Consider the following 12,812-nt stretch of genomic DNA (forward strand, 5'->3'; position numbering starts at 1 on the left):
GTGTAATTTTATGACTTAGTATAATGACTCAAATAACCCTAACAACAGAGGAATTACAGCATCGCTTTACATGACAGATTATCCCAATGGTTAACATGTTTTTCATTTCAATTAACATTCATTATTTTGTCTCTGGTTCAAAAGAGCCACATGTGAACTAGCTGAGTATCTTCTATCCTTGTTTTAGAAGCAATTACTTCTGATTTTCCAAGCAAATTCAATCTCGTTTTTGAATGGGCAGTTTGATATTAACAGGAAAATAAAATGCATATAATGCTGGCTGCCAGCAGATAAACACTGTGAATATTGGAAAGGGTTCTTCTTGGGTGTGTTCTCCATGCCTCTGTGCTGACAGGTCTGCCTTAGAGACTTAGAGATCAGGTGGGAGAACAAAGGCAGGACAGAAAAGAAGGTGCTGGGACTGTGATTGGTTATATAAGCCTTAATTTTTTCCTCCTATAAATGGGAGTGATAATAGCATCTACCATCAGAGGGTCATTGTGTGTGAGGAATCAGGGAGATGTGTTTAGGGCACTTAGACTGGCATCTACTGGTCACACAAGACAATCGGAGTGCTGCTGCTATTATTATCTGGAATTGTTTTACTCTTTCACCAGCTGTGCATATGCCGAGTAAACCGATTCTAGCTAAAGTTATGCAAACCTGTTAGAATGCATTAAATAAAATGAAAGGCCCCTGTTCAATAACTGAGAGAAAATGAGTTAACAATTCTATATATACTCTTAGCAGTCCCCACCCCCACAGTATCATTAAAATATTTTTGACACAGAATGTTAAATTTCATCCTGTGGGAGGAAAGCCACATCTGCATATGTATTTATTGCTGAAAAAAGCACTCTGGACATCTCTGTCCTGCCATTGTTTTCCTGTGGGTTCTGACTGCGGCCCTACTCTGCTCGTGGTCAGGTGAAATACTGAGTCACAACTGATGTCATCAAAGACTCTCTCAGTGTCAGCTAGGGAAGATCTGGGACTTGCTTTGGTGGGTTAGGGGAGGGAGATCTGCTTGAGGAGGACCTCGCGGCGAGCAAGAGCAGGAAACATTGATGTGTGCAGTTGAAGGTTAATATTGACCTGTCTAGGAATTAGGACAGGAACACCTTGGGCAGAGCGGTCACGGTCTGGTCAGTCTTGCCTGTACCTGCTGTCACCTTCTAAGAGTGTGTGTGCAGTTCAGTCTGCTGCCACTGGTGAGTTGCTCTTGTAAATGAAATGAATATTAATACATTTATTTGCATAGTATATTTTTAAAAATCCTCTGTGCGGTGTTCCAGAAAACAGTCTTAGACCGAAGTTAAGTCTTTAAGTTGACAATATCAACATGTGATTCTGTGCAGTGATGTTAACTTGGTAGAAAATCCAAATGTTACATGATTTGAGTGCTATCCAGTAAGATTTGCCAATAATTTCCAATGTTTGACTTTTCACTGTAGGCTATGTTTCTTTATAAATATTTACTAAACTTAATATTTTCTATTTGCTAAAAAAGAAAACATAAATAAAACATTGTGAAGAATGCAGAAAAACTTATCATTTTGGCAATTCCTGAGAATTTCTGGGAATTCTGACTTCTCAATCCCAAATCCTAAAGAGTACTACCTGTTGGCAGTTCGAACCACTGCATCAGAGATTCTCGTCCAGCTTTGCAGGCAGTCTGACTTGCAGAGTGTGGGGATCCTTCAGCCCTCAGATGCACGGGAGAGCTCTCTCTATCCATTTCTCAGTTGTCTTTAGAAAGTTTTGCTAAAAAAAATCTTTTTTTTTTTTTTTTAAGTTTGAATTAAGATTTCTGGGAACAGGAGCTTGTTGAATTCTTGTTGTTTAAAATAATATGCCATTTCCCCCTTCTAGTTAATGCTAATAATTTCCAGAAATAAAAGGAGAAAGTTCTAAAGGTCCAAATGAATAAATTATTTCACTGAGCAAACCCATGTGTCCCGAGGGTCAATCTTGTTTCCAAGTACCATGAGCACAAAAATAATTAAGACCCAGTTCCTATCTGTGAGAATATTGAGGAAGAAAGACATAAAAAGAACTACTTTATGCTGTAGTGAATGTCACAGTCAGGTCCGAAGAAGGTACAACGTAAAACAAATAATGTCATGGTTAAATCTACTTGTGGTAGGGCTCACAGAGTCAGGAAAGACTTCATGGAAGGCAATTGATTTGAAGCTTGAACAAGGGACAGACATTTGCTCTGCAGATAGAAATCGTCTGCCAAGTCATACAGACTTGAATTTGTATGGCACATGTAGGAGACGTGTAAGTGGCTGATATGGCTAGCCGAAGAGAGAATCAATAGGACTGAGAGATGAGGGAGTGATAAGGACAGGAGAGGAAAGGTGTCCAGAATGTGCTCCAAAGATTTTAGCCTGGATATACCCATGTCCCAATGGGATAATAGTAGCCTTTTGAAACTTGGTCAAGTCAAATCAAGGTGCTTGCTTGGAGACTAGACGGGGAGCCTGGTCAGGACACAGGACCACGTGGTATGGGAGTGCAGCCTGCCTGCCTGTGGAGGGGTCCCGGGGACTTCTTGAGGGAGGGGATATTTGAGGCAGAGAGGAATGGAGGATAAAGGGGGGAAATGTGGATGGGAATGAAAATGTGTCAGATGGAAGGAAAACTCAAATGATGGCGCAGAGGTACCAATATCCTCGGTGGGCTCTGGGAAACAGCAAAAGTGGCTGGAGCAAATACATGATGGGGGCGGGGTGGAGAGAGAGAGAGAGAAAGAGAGAGAGTGAGAGAGTGAGTGTGTGTGTGTGTGTGTGTGTGTGTGTGTGTGTGTGTGTGTAGCAAGCAGTGCCCCTGTGAAATTATGTTTGGTCACTTTAACACCAAAACTAGGAGTTTAGACTATGCCCTGGGAGGTAGGGAGAAGATGGAGGTTTTATGCATGGGAGTCATATCATCAAATTTGTACTTAAGAATCATCACTCTGCTTCAAAACCACAAATGGTGGTTATTTCGGTAGACTTAGAAAAGAAAGATTGAAAATATACAGTGGAGCCAAAGAGAATAAGAAATACCAGTGATCTCTTTTCTCCATCTTGGAGTGCTTGTGGGTCGGGATTTTCTGTGTGGTGCTGTCAGTAGGGTAGGAGGTATGGCTGCCCCCAGCACTAGCCAGTCATGCTGGGGTGGAGTTAGGGCTTTGTGGCCAATGGAAATGATGGCAGAACCTGCCTCCCCAGACTAAATTGCTTGTGTCACCCCAGTTGATGAATGTCTGTGACATTGGGAATAGCAATCCCATCAAGATACCTTTATCGTATTTCACTCTTCATTGACTCAAGAAGTGAAATATTTTAGAGTCAGAAAGCTTAGTCCCTTGCCTCTACTGGGTTGGTTATTTTTTATGATTTGCACCGAATTGTGGAGATTGAAATATACCCTAAATAACCTGGGAAGTTATGCTTCTGGGCTTACATATACTTTTACATAACTGTCTATAACTTGGTCTGTGGGCAGAGGCCACAGTTTTGGGCATAACCTCCACTTGGGTCCTAGTGAGGTAGGGAGCACCTGGATTTGCCCCCGTATAACAGTTACACTTGTCATTAGAATGGGAAAAATTCAGAATATCTTGGCTTTTGTACTTCTGGTCCTCAAGGCCTCCTAAGAGGGATCAAATGCGCTTTTTCCTGGACATAATCTGGGATCGCCTGAGATTGAGTATGGGAGCTTGCTCCTCTGCACATGTAGAGCCTGGGACAGAGGCTTCATTTATGAAAATACAGATGCCAAAATGGGAAATTAAAATCTCATTTCCAGAATGACTTCAATCTGACAAATATACATGAAGTTAACTGCAAGTCACTCCTCGTCTATGTCTCCGATTCCTCATTTATAGAATAAAGTTGTTGAACTAGATTAGGTTTAATGTATTTTCTGGTTATGACAGTCTGTGGTTTTATGATTAACTGCGATGTAACCACTGCAGTGGTTGGCACACAGGGACTCACCTATGTACCCAACAGGGACATATCGAGCGTCCATGATGCACCAGGCCCACCAGTAAGCACTGACCAACCTCACTTCCTTGCCTCCTCTTAATGAACTTAATTTAACAGTGAAATTTAGGTCCAGAGACAGGGATGACCTTTCATTAACTGGCGATTAATAGCTGGTTCCATCTTGTCTCCAAGCTGTTGGCTCAGTGTTCACTTCTCCCTCCTCTGCCTTTAGCTAAGCTCCTTCGGGCTTCTTTCCTCTGGGGTGTCTCTGCACATGGTTATATCTGCTCCAGCAAAGCTGCCCACTCTATGGACTTTATAGCCCTTTCCTGGGAACTCAAAATAAGAGTTGCTTCAGCCATGGGCATGCGCGCTAGAGAACGACCCATGAGAGAGGCTGCAAGACACCAGAACTTCTGTCTGTATTTGCCGATTCATTATCAGCGTCAGACAATCTGCTGTGCGAATGATGATAAATGTGTGGTGTTCTGCTGAAGGAATCATGCACTGTAAGGTTAACCCCGTGCTGACAGCCTGCTTGTCTGCTGCGTGGAGTCCCAGCACCCCCCACTTCTTTGTCAGTAGTCCAGAACAAACGTTGAAAGTGTAAAGTGTGTTTGGCAAAGGATAACAGGAGATCTCATATCCATGTGATTTAGAAATGCAAATAATATTCCAGACAGAGAGGCAAGGACAAGGCGGGTAGCTGCTATGGAGGTAGGAAGGCGTTGTAGAGAGTACCAGTGATAAACATGTAGGTGACCGCAGACAATTTTCAAGCTAGCAGTCTAGGTGGGACTGAGATGGGCCAAAGAAGAGAGACCCGCCCCAGGCCACACTGCTATGCGAAAGCCATCCCAGGCTTAGCCAGTCACCATCTTCGTGACTTTGGGAGATGCTTTTCCCCAATTTGGACTTTAGTTTTCCTCGTTAGCAAATTGAGTAATCTGGATTAGGTGATGTCAGGGGACCCATATAGGACTTCCTGGTTTATTGGTCAGATAGGCCCTATGGCCCACCCAGCCTGGGATCTCCAGGGGTCCCAAAGATTGCGCCGTGTGGGTGCATGGTCTTCTTCCTAGATGCCATCATCAAAGATAGTTCCCCAAACACACCTTCCTCTTCTTACTGCCCCCCGCCACTCCAAATCACTGGGGCAGGTTGAAGGTCGGATCAGAACCAAGCTGGTGGTGTTCTTCCTCAGTCACTTTTCTTCACTTAGAAGAAATTCTAACCCCTGTGGAGCTAAATGTTCATTCCCCACCTAGTAGAAAAGCTTTCCCTCTTGTGGCCCCATGAATTCTTCTGGAGAATTAAATGCCATTCCAAACTTAAGGCCTTCAAATTAAGTTACGTTTCTGTGGAATTGGTAATTTCATCTTCTATACCCCCATTTATTGAGGCAAATAATAACAACAGCTACCATTTTTATTTTTATTGCTTCCTATTTTTCAGGCATTCTACCGAGTGCTTTACACACCTCAGCTCATTTAATCCTCATAGCATCCACTTCAAGTAGGTTCTGTTTCCCCTGTTTTACAGATAAGGAAACTGAGACTTACAGGGTTAACAGTCCTGCCAAGATCACACCGTGAGTGAGTGGCGGAGTTGAGATTTGAACTTATATTTTCTGACTGCAGAGCCCAAACGTTAACCACCATGCAGGACTGTGTGTGCAGTAATTCACAGGCTCAGTAATTGCCTGATTGATGGGCAGGCTGGAGGAACTTGTCCTTTCTGGGGGGCACAGCCACATGGCCATGAGAGTCACTCCCAGTGGTTTGTTAGGAGAGCAACTTCGACTAAGAGAAAGGGTGGCGGTAACTGCAGGCCTTTCTTTCAGTGGTTCGCGATATGGGGACGGGGTTTCTTCTGTGGACATAAGCCATCCTAATAGCACCATTTATCATTATGACAAAGGTTAGAATGGGGAGGAACTGGAACTGAAATGAAAGAGTAGAATTCTGATTATTTTAGCAGTTGAAAGTGACATCACCTCAGAGCTTCTATCGAATGGCAAATTGGAAGCCGGACTGAAATTGCTTTAAAATGTATCCAGAGATCGTTTTCCACAGCTGTGATAAAGTCATTTGGTTGTGTCTGGAGATGCGTTTCTATCTAAAATGCTTGCTGAGTCATCGTGCGCCATCCACTTGGAAGGCTGCTGGTCAGCCCGGAAGGAGCCTCAGGCTCCGGGTGCTGTTTCTGGGCGCCTGGACATGTCACGCCCTGCACAGGGTGGCGGGGGCTGGGTAAGTGGATGGAGACACACCCCTTTGTCACTTTTTAATGCACCATGTCTTTTCACGTCAACAGCGATGTTTTACTACATTCTTAACAGCCACATCGCTCTCCTTGCTCTGTCTGGAGCGTGGGACCTGGCTTTGGAATGGTCCTGCCCCCTCTCAGTGAGTCGGAACGAATGAGGCTGCTGGCTCTTCGACCAGCCCTTTTGTTTATTTGGCCTCTGCCCAGGTAACCTGGGGGAGAGACCCATGATGACTGGAGCTTTAGTTAACTTATTTCCTCTTTTTCCCATCGCAGGCAAAAGAAGGGGAATGTGGCCCACAAACACTGGGTTGGACCTTCGAATCTGGTCAAGTGCAAGCCCTGCCCTGTGGCACAGTCAGCCATGGTCTGCGGCTCCGATGGCCACACCTACACATCCAAGGTCAGTCACCTTTGCCTTCTTTGTCATCAACAGTACTCCATGTCTGCTCATTCCGACAAGTCTCAGTGCCCGAACAGGCACAGCCGTGTGAATCTCAGTGGGCTTTGGGCCTTGCCCTGGAGAAGCTGCCGTATGAGCAGACTCTCTCACCAAAGAGACAAGTGAGATAAACTGTTACCTCCCATGTCCTGGAGTGATCAAGGGCTGAGGGGAGAGAGTCATTCTGAGAGTGGCACGTGATCTTGAAGTTAATCTAGGAGAGCTTCCTGGAGAAGGTGAGGTAGCAAGCTGTCCCAAAGATGTGCGTCCCACAGCTCGGCTGATGGGGAGCGAGGTGTGAGGGCGCCCAGGATGCTGCCTTGCGGCGATGTGGCGAAGGAAGGTGTGGGATGTCAGCACGTGTTCTGGCTGCCTTTGCTAGCACTGCACTGGTCCCTGGGCCTACGGGGGGGCCTCAGGGTCTCGCAGTCTAATGGGAGCGCAAGTATGGTGCCAGGTCATTTTAACTCAAGCCTGTGAAAGGAAAAGGGCTTCATCGAAGAGCGGACTAGGGATCAAGTGGGTCTGTTCATCCTCATGGGAAGGACAGGAAAAGTCTCACAGAAGAGAGGCATTTCGTCTGGGCGGTAGTAATAAGATTTACAGGCGTGGAAGGCAGGAGTCATCAGCGTGGAGAAAGGAGGAAGGAGGTGATAATTCATTCGAAGTTCTCGGAAGTTTGAAGTTCTCTTTTCAGGCTAAAGTCGTCCATTCGTGTGTGCCCACTGGGTATATCGCTTCTCACTGGCATAATGAATTAAGGAAAGGGAAACCACAGATGTGACCAGAGTTTGCTGTTCCGTTGTCGTACTCAACAAGTAGAAATCAGCACCCCCTTAGAACCCAGCACTGTGCTGGGCGGGAAGGAGCTGGTGTGTGGGAGTCTCGAGTTTTCTGGGAGACCAAGGTGGCAGGCAGGGAGCAGGGCTCTGGCCCCCTCCTCTCCTCCAGCCCCGGGGGCAACACTTTCCTCTCTCTCCCTGTTTTCCCATCTGTGGTTTACTTGCGTAATGGAAACCGCAGTTGCCGTAGGAGATGTCACTTCTGGCCACACTGCCACGTGGTTCTCGGGCTCGGGAACACGGGCCTTCCTGCTGGATCCCCTCTCCTTCCCTGCCCCACTGCACACACAGCCGACAGCTTCCGTTCTCTGTGATCTGTCACCGCATTGTCACTTTCACCTCGGAGACTCCGCAGGCCTGGGAGCACCTTCGCTGCCTGCTGCCCTCAGAGGCTTATTCGGGCTATTGCGAGGCTCTGCCATGCTTTCCTACTGATTTTGTGTTGCACAGGTCATATATTTCATTCTCTGAAAACGGAGTTTTATCTGCTCATATTTTCACCTTTTTCTAGCAAAAGGGAGTATATTTAACAAAGCAGGCAGCCAGAAGGTATGTCTCGCTTGTACCCAGGACCTCGATATCATAATTCCTGCTGGATCAGTTTCTTTGTTCTTTCAAAAAGTATCATTCGAGCCCTTCTTATGTGCAGGCTCTGTGCATGGGCTGGCGAAGCTTAGAGTGGAAATTGAAAAAAAGTCGGCTTTTCTTCATGGCCAGAGTCAGTAATCCTTACCTCCCAGCCTGCCCTGTTAGCTGTGGCTTCTCTGCCCAAGGCCACAGCCTTACACCCTGGCAAAAAGCCCAGCCCCACTCTGCTCAGCATCTCCATTTCCCCTCCTCTCCCTGACCTCCCTGTGATGGAATCACAGTTTGAAAAAGTTCATAGTAACAGGGCTTGCTTCCAATCGCTTGAATGTGTCTGGAATAGTGGCTTTGTAGGAGGCATCGGTGAATCAGTTCCGTCCTTGACTCCTAAAGGCAGCTCAGGCCATCCTTGCCTTTCACTTAAAGCCTCGTTCCTAGATGTATGCGCAGTTGCCTGGAGATTCCGTTAAAATGCAGATGTAGCAGATCTGACAACGGGCCTGAGATTCTGCATTTCTAACAAGTCCCGGATGATGTCCACAGACTACACAGATGAGCGAGGGACTTCAGTTTTCATAAGCTCCTCCTAACAGATCTCTATATCCCCAGTCTGCCCTTTCACCCGCTCCACAGGCCCTTTCCATGTGACAGAAAGAGGGCATAATTCTGTAATAAAAGTCTGTTCCCGTGTCTCTCCCTCCTAAAATGCCCGGATAGCTTTCCTCTTGCTGCTGGAACTAAGCTCAGACCCTTTCTTAATGAACAAAGCCCTTTAGAGACTGTCGCCTTTCTACCCCATAATTACTTATGAGGGAGAAATACTTCATTCATTTGTTCGGCAGCTGTGCAGCGAACACTTACCCTTGTTGTGCGCAGAACAAGGTGAGCGGCAGTGGAAACAAGACGGACACCATGGGGGGTTACAGGGTGGTAGGCGAGACCCACGTAAATAAGTCACCAAGCGAGCATGTGATTTCAAATTTTGGTTGGTGTTGAAAAGGAAATGAGCATGGCACTGGAGGTAGAGTAGGAGGCCCGCTCTGTAGGGAAGGTGAGGGGAGCCCTCTCCAAGATGTCCTTAAAACTGAGAGTGGGAGGGTAGAATGTTCCAGATAGAGATCATGGCATGGGCCAAGGTTCTCTGGCAGGGTGATGAGTTCGAAGAACTGAGAGGATGCCCGTTTGGCTCTAATGGTGAGGGAGAGGTACATGAGATGAAGGAGGGCCAGGGAGGATGCCGAGAACATCGGAGAAGAGAGCCTTAGGCAGAGCCGGAAGGTGGCTAGTGAGCTGGGCAATGCCAGGCAGACTTGTGGGGCATATGTTATTGTAAGTGTCTTCTTGTCCATGTCTGCCTTAAGGACGTGAGATCCTAAAGGCAGGCACAATGTCAGGTACCACCTTTACCAGACACGAGACACAGCGTACAGTGTGTGCTCAATAATCTAATGGACAAGAAAGGGCCGCCGAGGACTCAGGCTGAGAGGCAAGAGCAAGATTCTGGTCTGTGTAACCCATCTGGGATTTGACTGAATGGGTTGGAGAGAGCTTAGTGATTGAGAAAAATAAGCCATCCCCACCCTGGGCCAAGTCGCTTAGCTGAACACCCAGCCTGGGGCTCTGGCAGAAAGTTAGAGTCTCCTTGGAATGATTTTCTCTTTGTGAAGATCTGGTTTGTGCTGCTCAAATTATTCCCTCCAGCTCAGAGTACCCTGTCTGATCCTCCAGCCTGAGACTGGAGACAAGCCATGAAATGTCAGTGAATGATGAGGGCTGTTTTGGGCAAGTGGTGTGTGTCGCACATCAAACCCCAACAAAAACCCTCCTGCTTGCCTCTGTCTCTCATTTGCAGAAGGAGCTTAAAATGCCAGCTCCCCATGACCCCCAAGCTACAAGGAGCATTGTATCCTGTCAGACGTGGCTTGAAATGCTGTCAGTTGCCCAGGGAGCGTCTCTGGAAATGCTGCCTGGTCAAGGCACCCCTGCAGTGTGGGCAGGAAAGTTGGTTTTTTGTGTTAGAGAAGGTTGACTGTTTACAGATACTGGTAAACAGCTTATTTAAGAGGCAGGATCAGAATCTGGAAGAGTCCTTTGCAATGACTCCTGAACATTCGAAAGAGGACTGACTTGCAGTACCACTGGGAAGCTCTTAGGACCTTCCCCAGCTCCAGCCTGCTGTTCCTTTAGTGTCCTTGACTTCTTACACCAGCCTGACTGAGCCCTCAATTTCCCTGACCTGTTCCCCTGGCTTTTCCTGGGGCAAAAGAAGAGACCTAAAGCCTTCTCATCAGAAACTGTAGTGTCCTCCTCCCTGTTTTCCATGTAGGGTGCACTGAGACCCAAAGAGCCAAGGGCAGTGGCAGAGTTTGACTCGCATGCTCTCCCGCCTGGATGTCTGTGATTACACACTTCCGTTTGAAGTTAAAACAACAGGTTGGGGGTGGTAGACGGGAGGCATTACCGTGGAAAATGCCGTTGGTGTTGGTTTTTGGCATTAGTTTCCTAAATTTCTTTTTTATACGAACTTCTAAAAAGGTATCATTTTCTTTTTCCTAAAGAAATGAATCAAATATGACTCAGAAGGCACGTGTTGACTGCTCAACAACTCTGAAGCCCCTGGCATCAGTGAGGCTTCCTTCCAAGGAGGAGATTTTAATTCGGTTGAGTTTACTTTTGAGGTGTTTTAATTATTACCCCTAAGGAGATGACCACCTATTTATTGAGGTTTAAGATGACATTTCAGTGTCACAGACAGAGCTGTTGGAGGACCCCAGTCGATGGTCAGTTAATAAGAGTGAACGAGGTAACTGTCAATGAACAAATGACTTTTTATCCCCTGGAGTTGTTATGGCCTTTTGAGTTCAGTGGGGTCAGGAAACAAAAGACAGGTGAGACCATAATGCATACGTAACAGGAGGTGATTTGATGTTCTAAGTCAAATTCACAAAAATTAATGTTGGCAAAAGTATATTGTAGCCCCAGTCTTGGCATCATTCAAGAAATCGACACCCTGTGGTAGATAATCACAGCTTTCCAGGGGAAGTGTTTACCTTTGCAGGACAGAGCGGAGGGCCACGGCGGGAATGGAGTGGGGTGGGGTGGGGGAAGGGTAGTATCAGGAGTGAGAGGAGTAGGGAGCCTAAGCATCAGCTCTGTCCTTGATGCAGGGTGTTTGTGCTAGGGTCACATCAAACAAGCTTTCCTCCTGTTTCTGGGCCTGGACAGTCAGAGGCTCCTAGAACTGGGGGGATACATTTAGGGTCCTCTGTCTGTAGCAGGGTTCTGCTGGTGGCCTGGCACCAGGGACACTACTCAGAGCTCTGTGGCTCCTCCAGGATCAGAGATAAAGCGGCCAAGACCGCACAGTCTTGCGATGAAGGAGTATATAATATTATGTCGCGATAAATGTTTATTAAGACTTTATAAAGTATAACCCATAAAAGATGAGGGGGAGCGAACCTAAATTGGGAATAGAGAAAGGGAAGGCCAATACTACAGCTGGCTTGGGAGTGTGACATAGCTCCTGCCTCTTGGTGCGGCTTCAAGGCACTAAGGATCACCCTGGTCATTTAACTGCCCTTGACATCACATTCTCCTAGCCAGGGAACATGCTTTGTGCAAAATACAGGGGATATGACAAAGAACAAAGTAGACAAAGCCGCATTTTCACGGAACTTGCAAGGGAGGTGGACACATCGAAAAGCAATCTCTTTTCATTTGAATAAGTGTTGAAATAAAGGATATTTGGGGTGCCGCAGGACACAGAGCAGGGCCACCTCAACTTGCGTGGAGGCGTGAACGGTCTTCTTGGAGGAAGTGATGGTTCAGTTGAGACCTTCAGGCTGGAAGGAGTCCATTAGAGTACAGGTTGGGGCAGAGGGCGTGGGCAGCTCATCCATCAGAGGGAAGAGGGGATTGAAGAGGTGAAAGAAAGCACAGCCCCTTGAAGGAACCAGTGATAGTGTCACTGTGGCTGAGTCACATGCGAATTGGGGACAGGGGGTCGACTAGCTGCAGAAACGAGGCTAGAAAAGTAATCAGTGGCCTTTTTTGCAGGACGTCGAAAACCATATGAGGGGGTCGGACTTCACCCTAAGAGCTTCGAGAATCCTATTAAGGATCTATATTTTGGAATTTGCTTATACTGCCTGCAGCGTAGGAGTGGTTGGGGACAGGACTGGAGGCAGGGTGACTGTGAGTTGCCCGCTGGCATGAGCCAAACCTGGATTTGTATTGTGGTTACACAGATAGATTGAAACCAGTCTAAAGAGGCATTCAGGAAAACATAGCTGGTCTTGGTGACTTCATTTTAAATATAGAAAGTTATTTTAGCTCTGAGCTCAGCAGAAGGACTTCGTCACTGTCCTAGTCCTGGTGGGACTTGCAAATCCTCCTGCCAACAGCTTCATGGCCTCAGCCTGGACTGGCTGGGACCCCATCATCTGTGAACGCCTTTCCTTTCTCTCCTGTCACCCACACAGAAAGCTGAAAGCTTACGGGGTCCTGGCTGCCAACTTCTAATTTTGTCTGTAGGAAGAGAAGCATGGCTGCTGCTGACTAGAATCTGGCCAGCCCGGGCTTCAGGTGGGCAATCCCAGCTTTCTCTCTCTGGAAGGGAGAGCTGTTCTGGAGAGTGTGAGTGGATCTGGAGTGGAGCTGGGGTCCCGGAAGCTCAGAAGAGATCAGGGGAGGAGG

The 12,812-nt window shown here is 47.0% G+C and overlaps 1 protein-coding gene across 3 annotated transcripts in view; it reads left to right on the top strand.

Annotated features, from left to right (window-relative positions):
* Positions 1 to 12,812, top strand: part of SPOCK1 (SPARC (osteonectin), cwcv and kazal like domains proteoglycan 1) — a 451,375-nt gene that overhangs the window by 323,633 nt on the left and 114,930 nt on the right. For all 3 annotated transcript variants that reach the window (XM_036225148.1, XM_036225146.1, XM_036225147.1), the window contains one exon: positions 6,525 to 6,651. In XM_036225148.1, the coding sequence (XP_036081041.1) occupies positions 6,525 to 6,651 (127 nt within the window). The remainder of the gene's footprint in view (positions 1 to 6,524; positions 6,652 to 12,812) is intronic.

The sequence above is a fragment of the Rousettus aegyptiacus genome, unplaced genomic scaffold, assembly GCF_014176215.1.
Source record: "Rousettus aegyptiacus isolate mRouAeg1 unplaced genomic scaffold, mRouAeg1.p scaffold_m13_p_7, whole genome shotgun sequence".
In the NCBI taxonomy this organism is placed as follows: domain Eukaryota; kingdom Metazoa; phylum Chordata; class Mammalia; order Chiroptera; family Pteropodidae; genus Rousettus; species Rousettus aegyptiacus.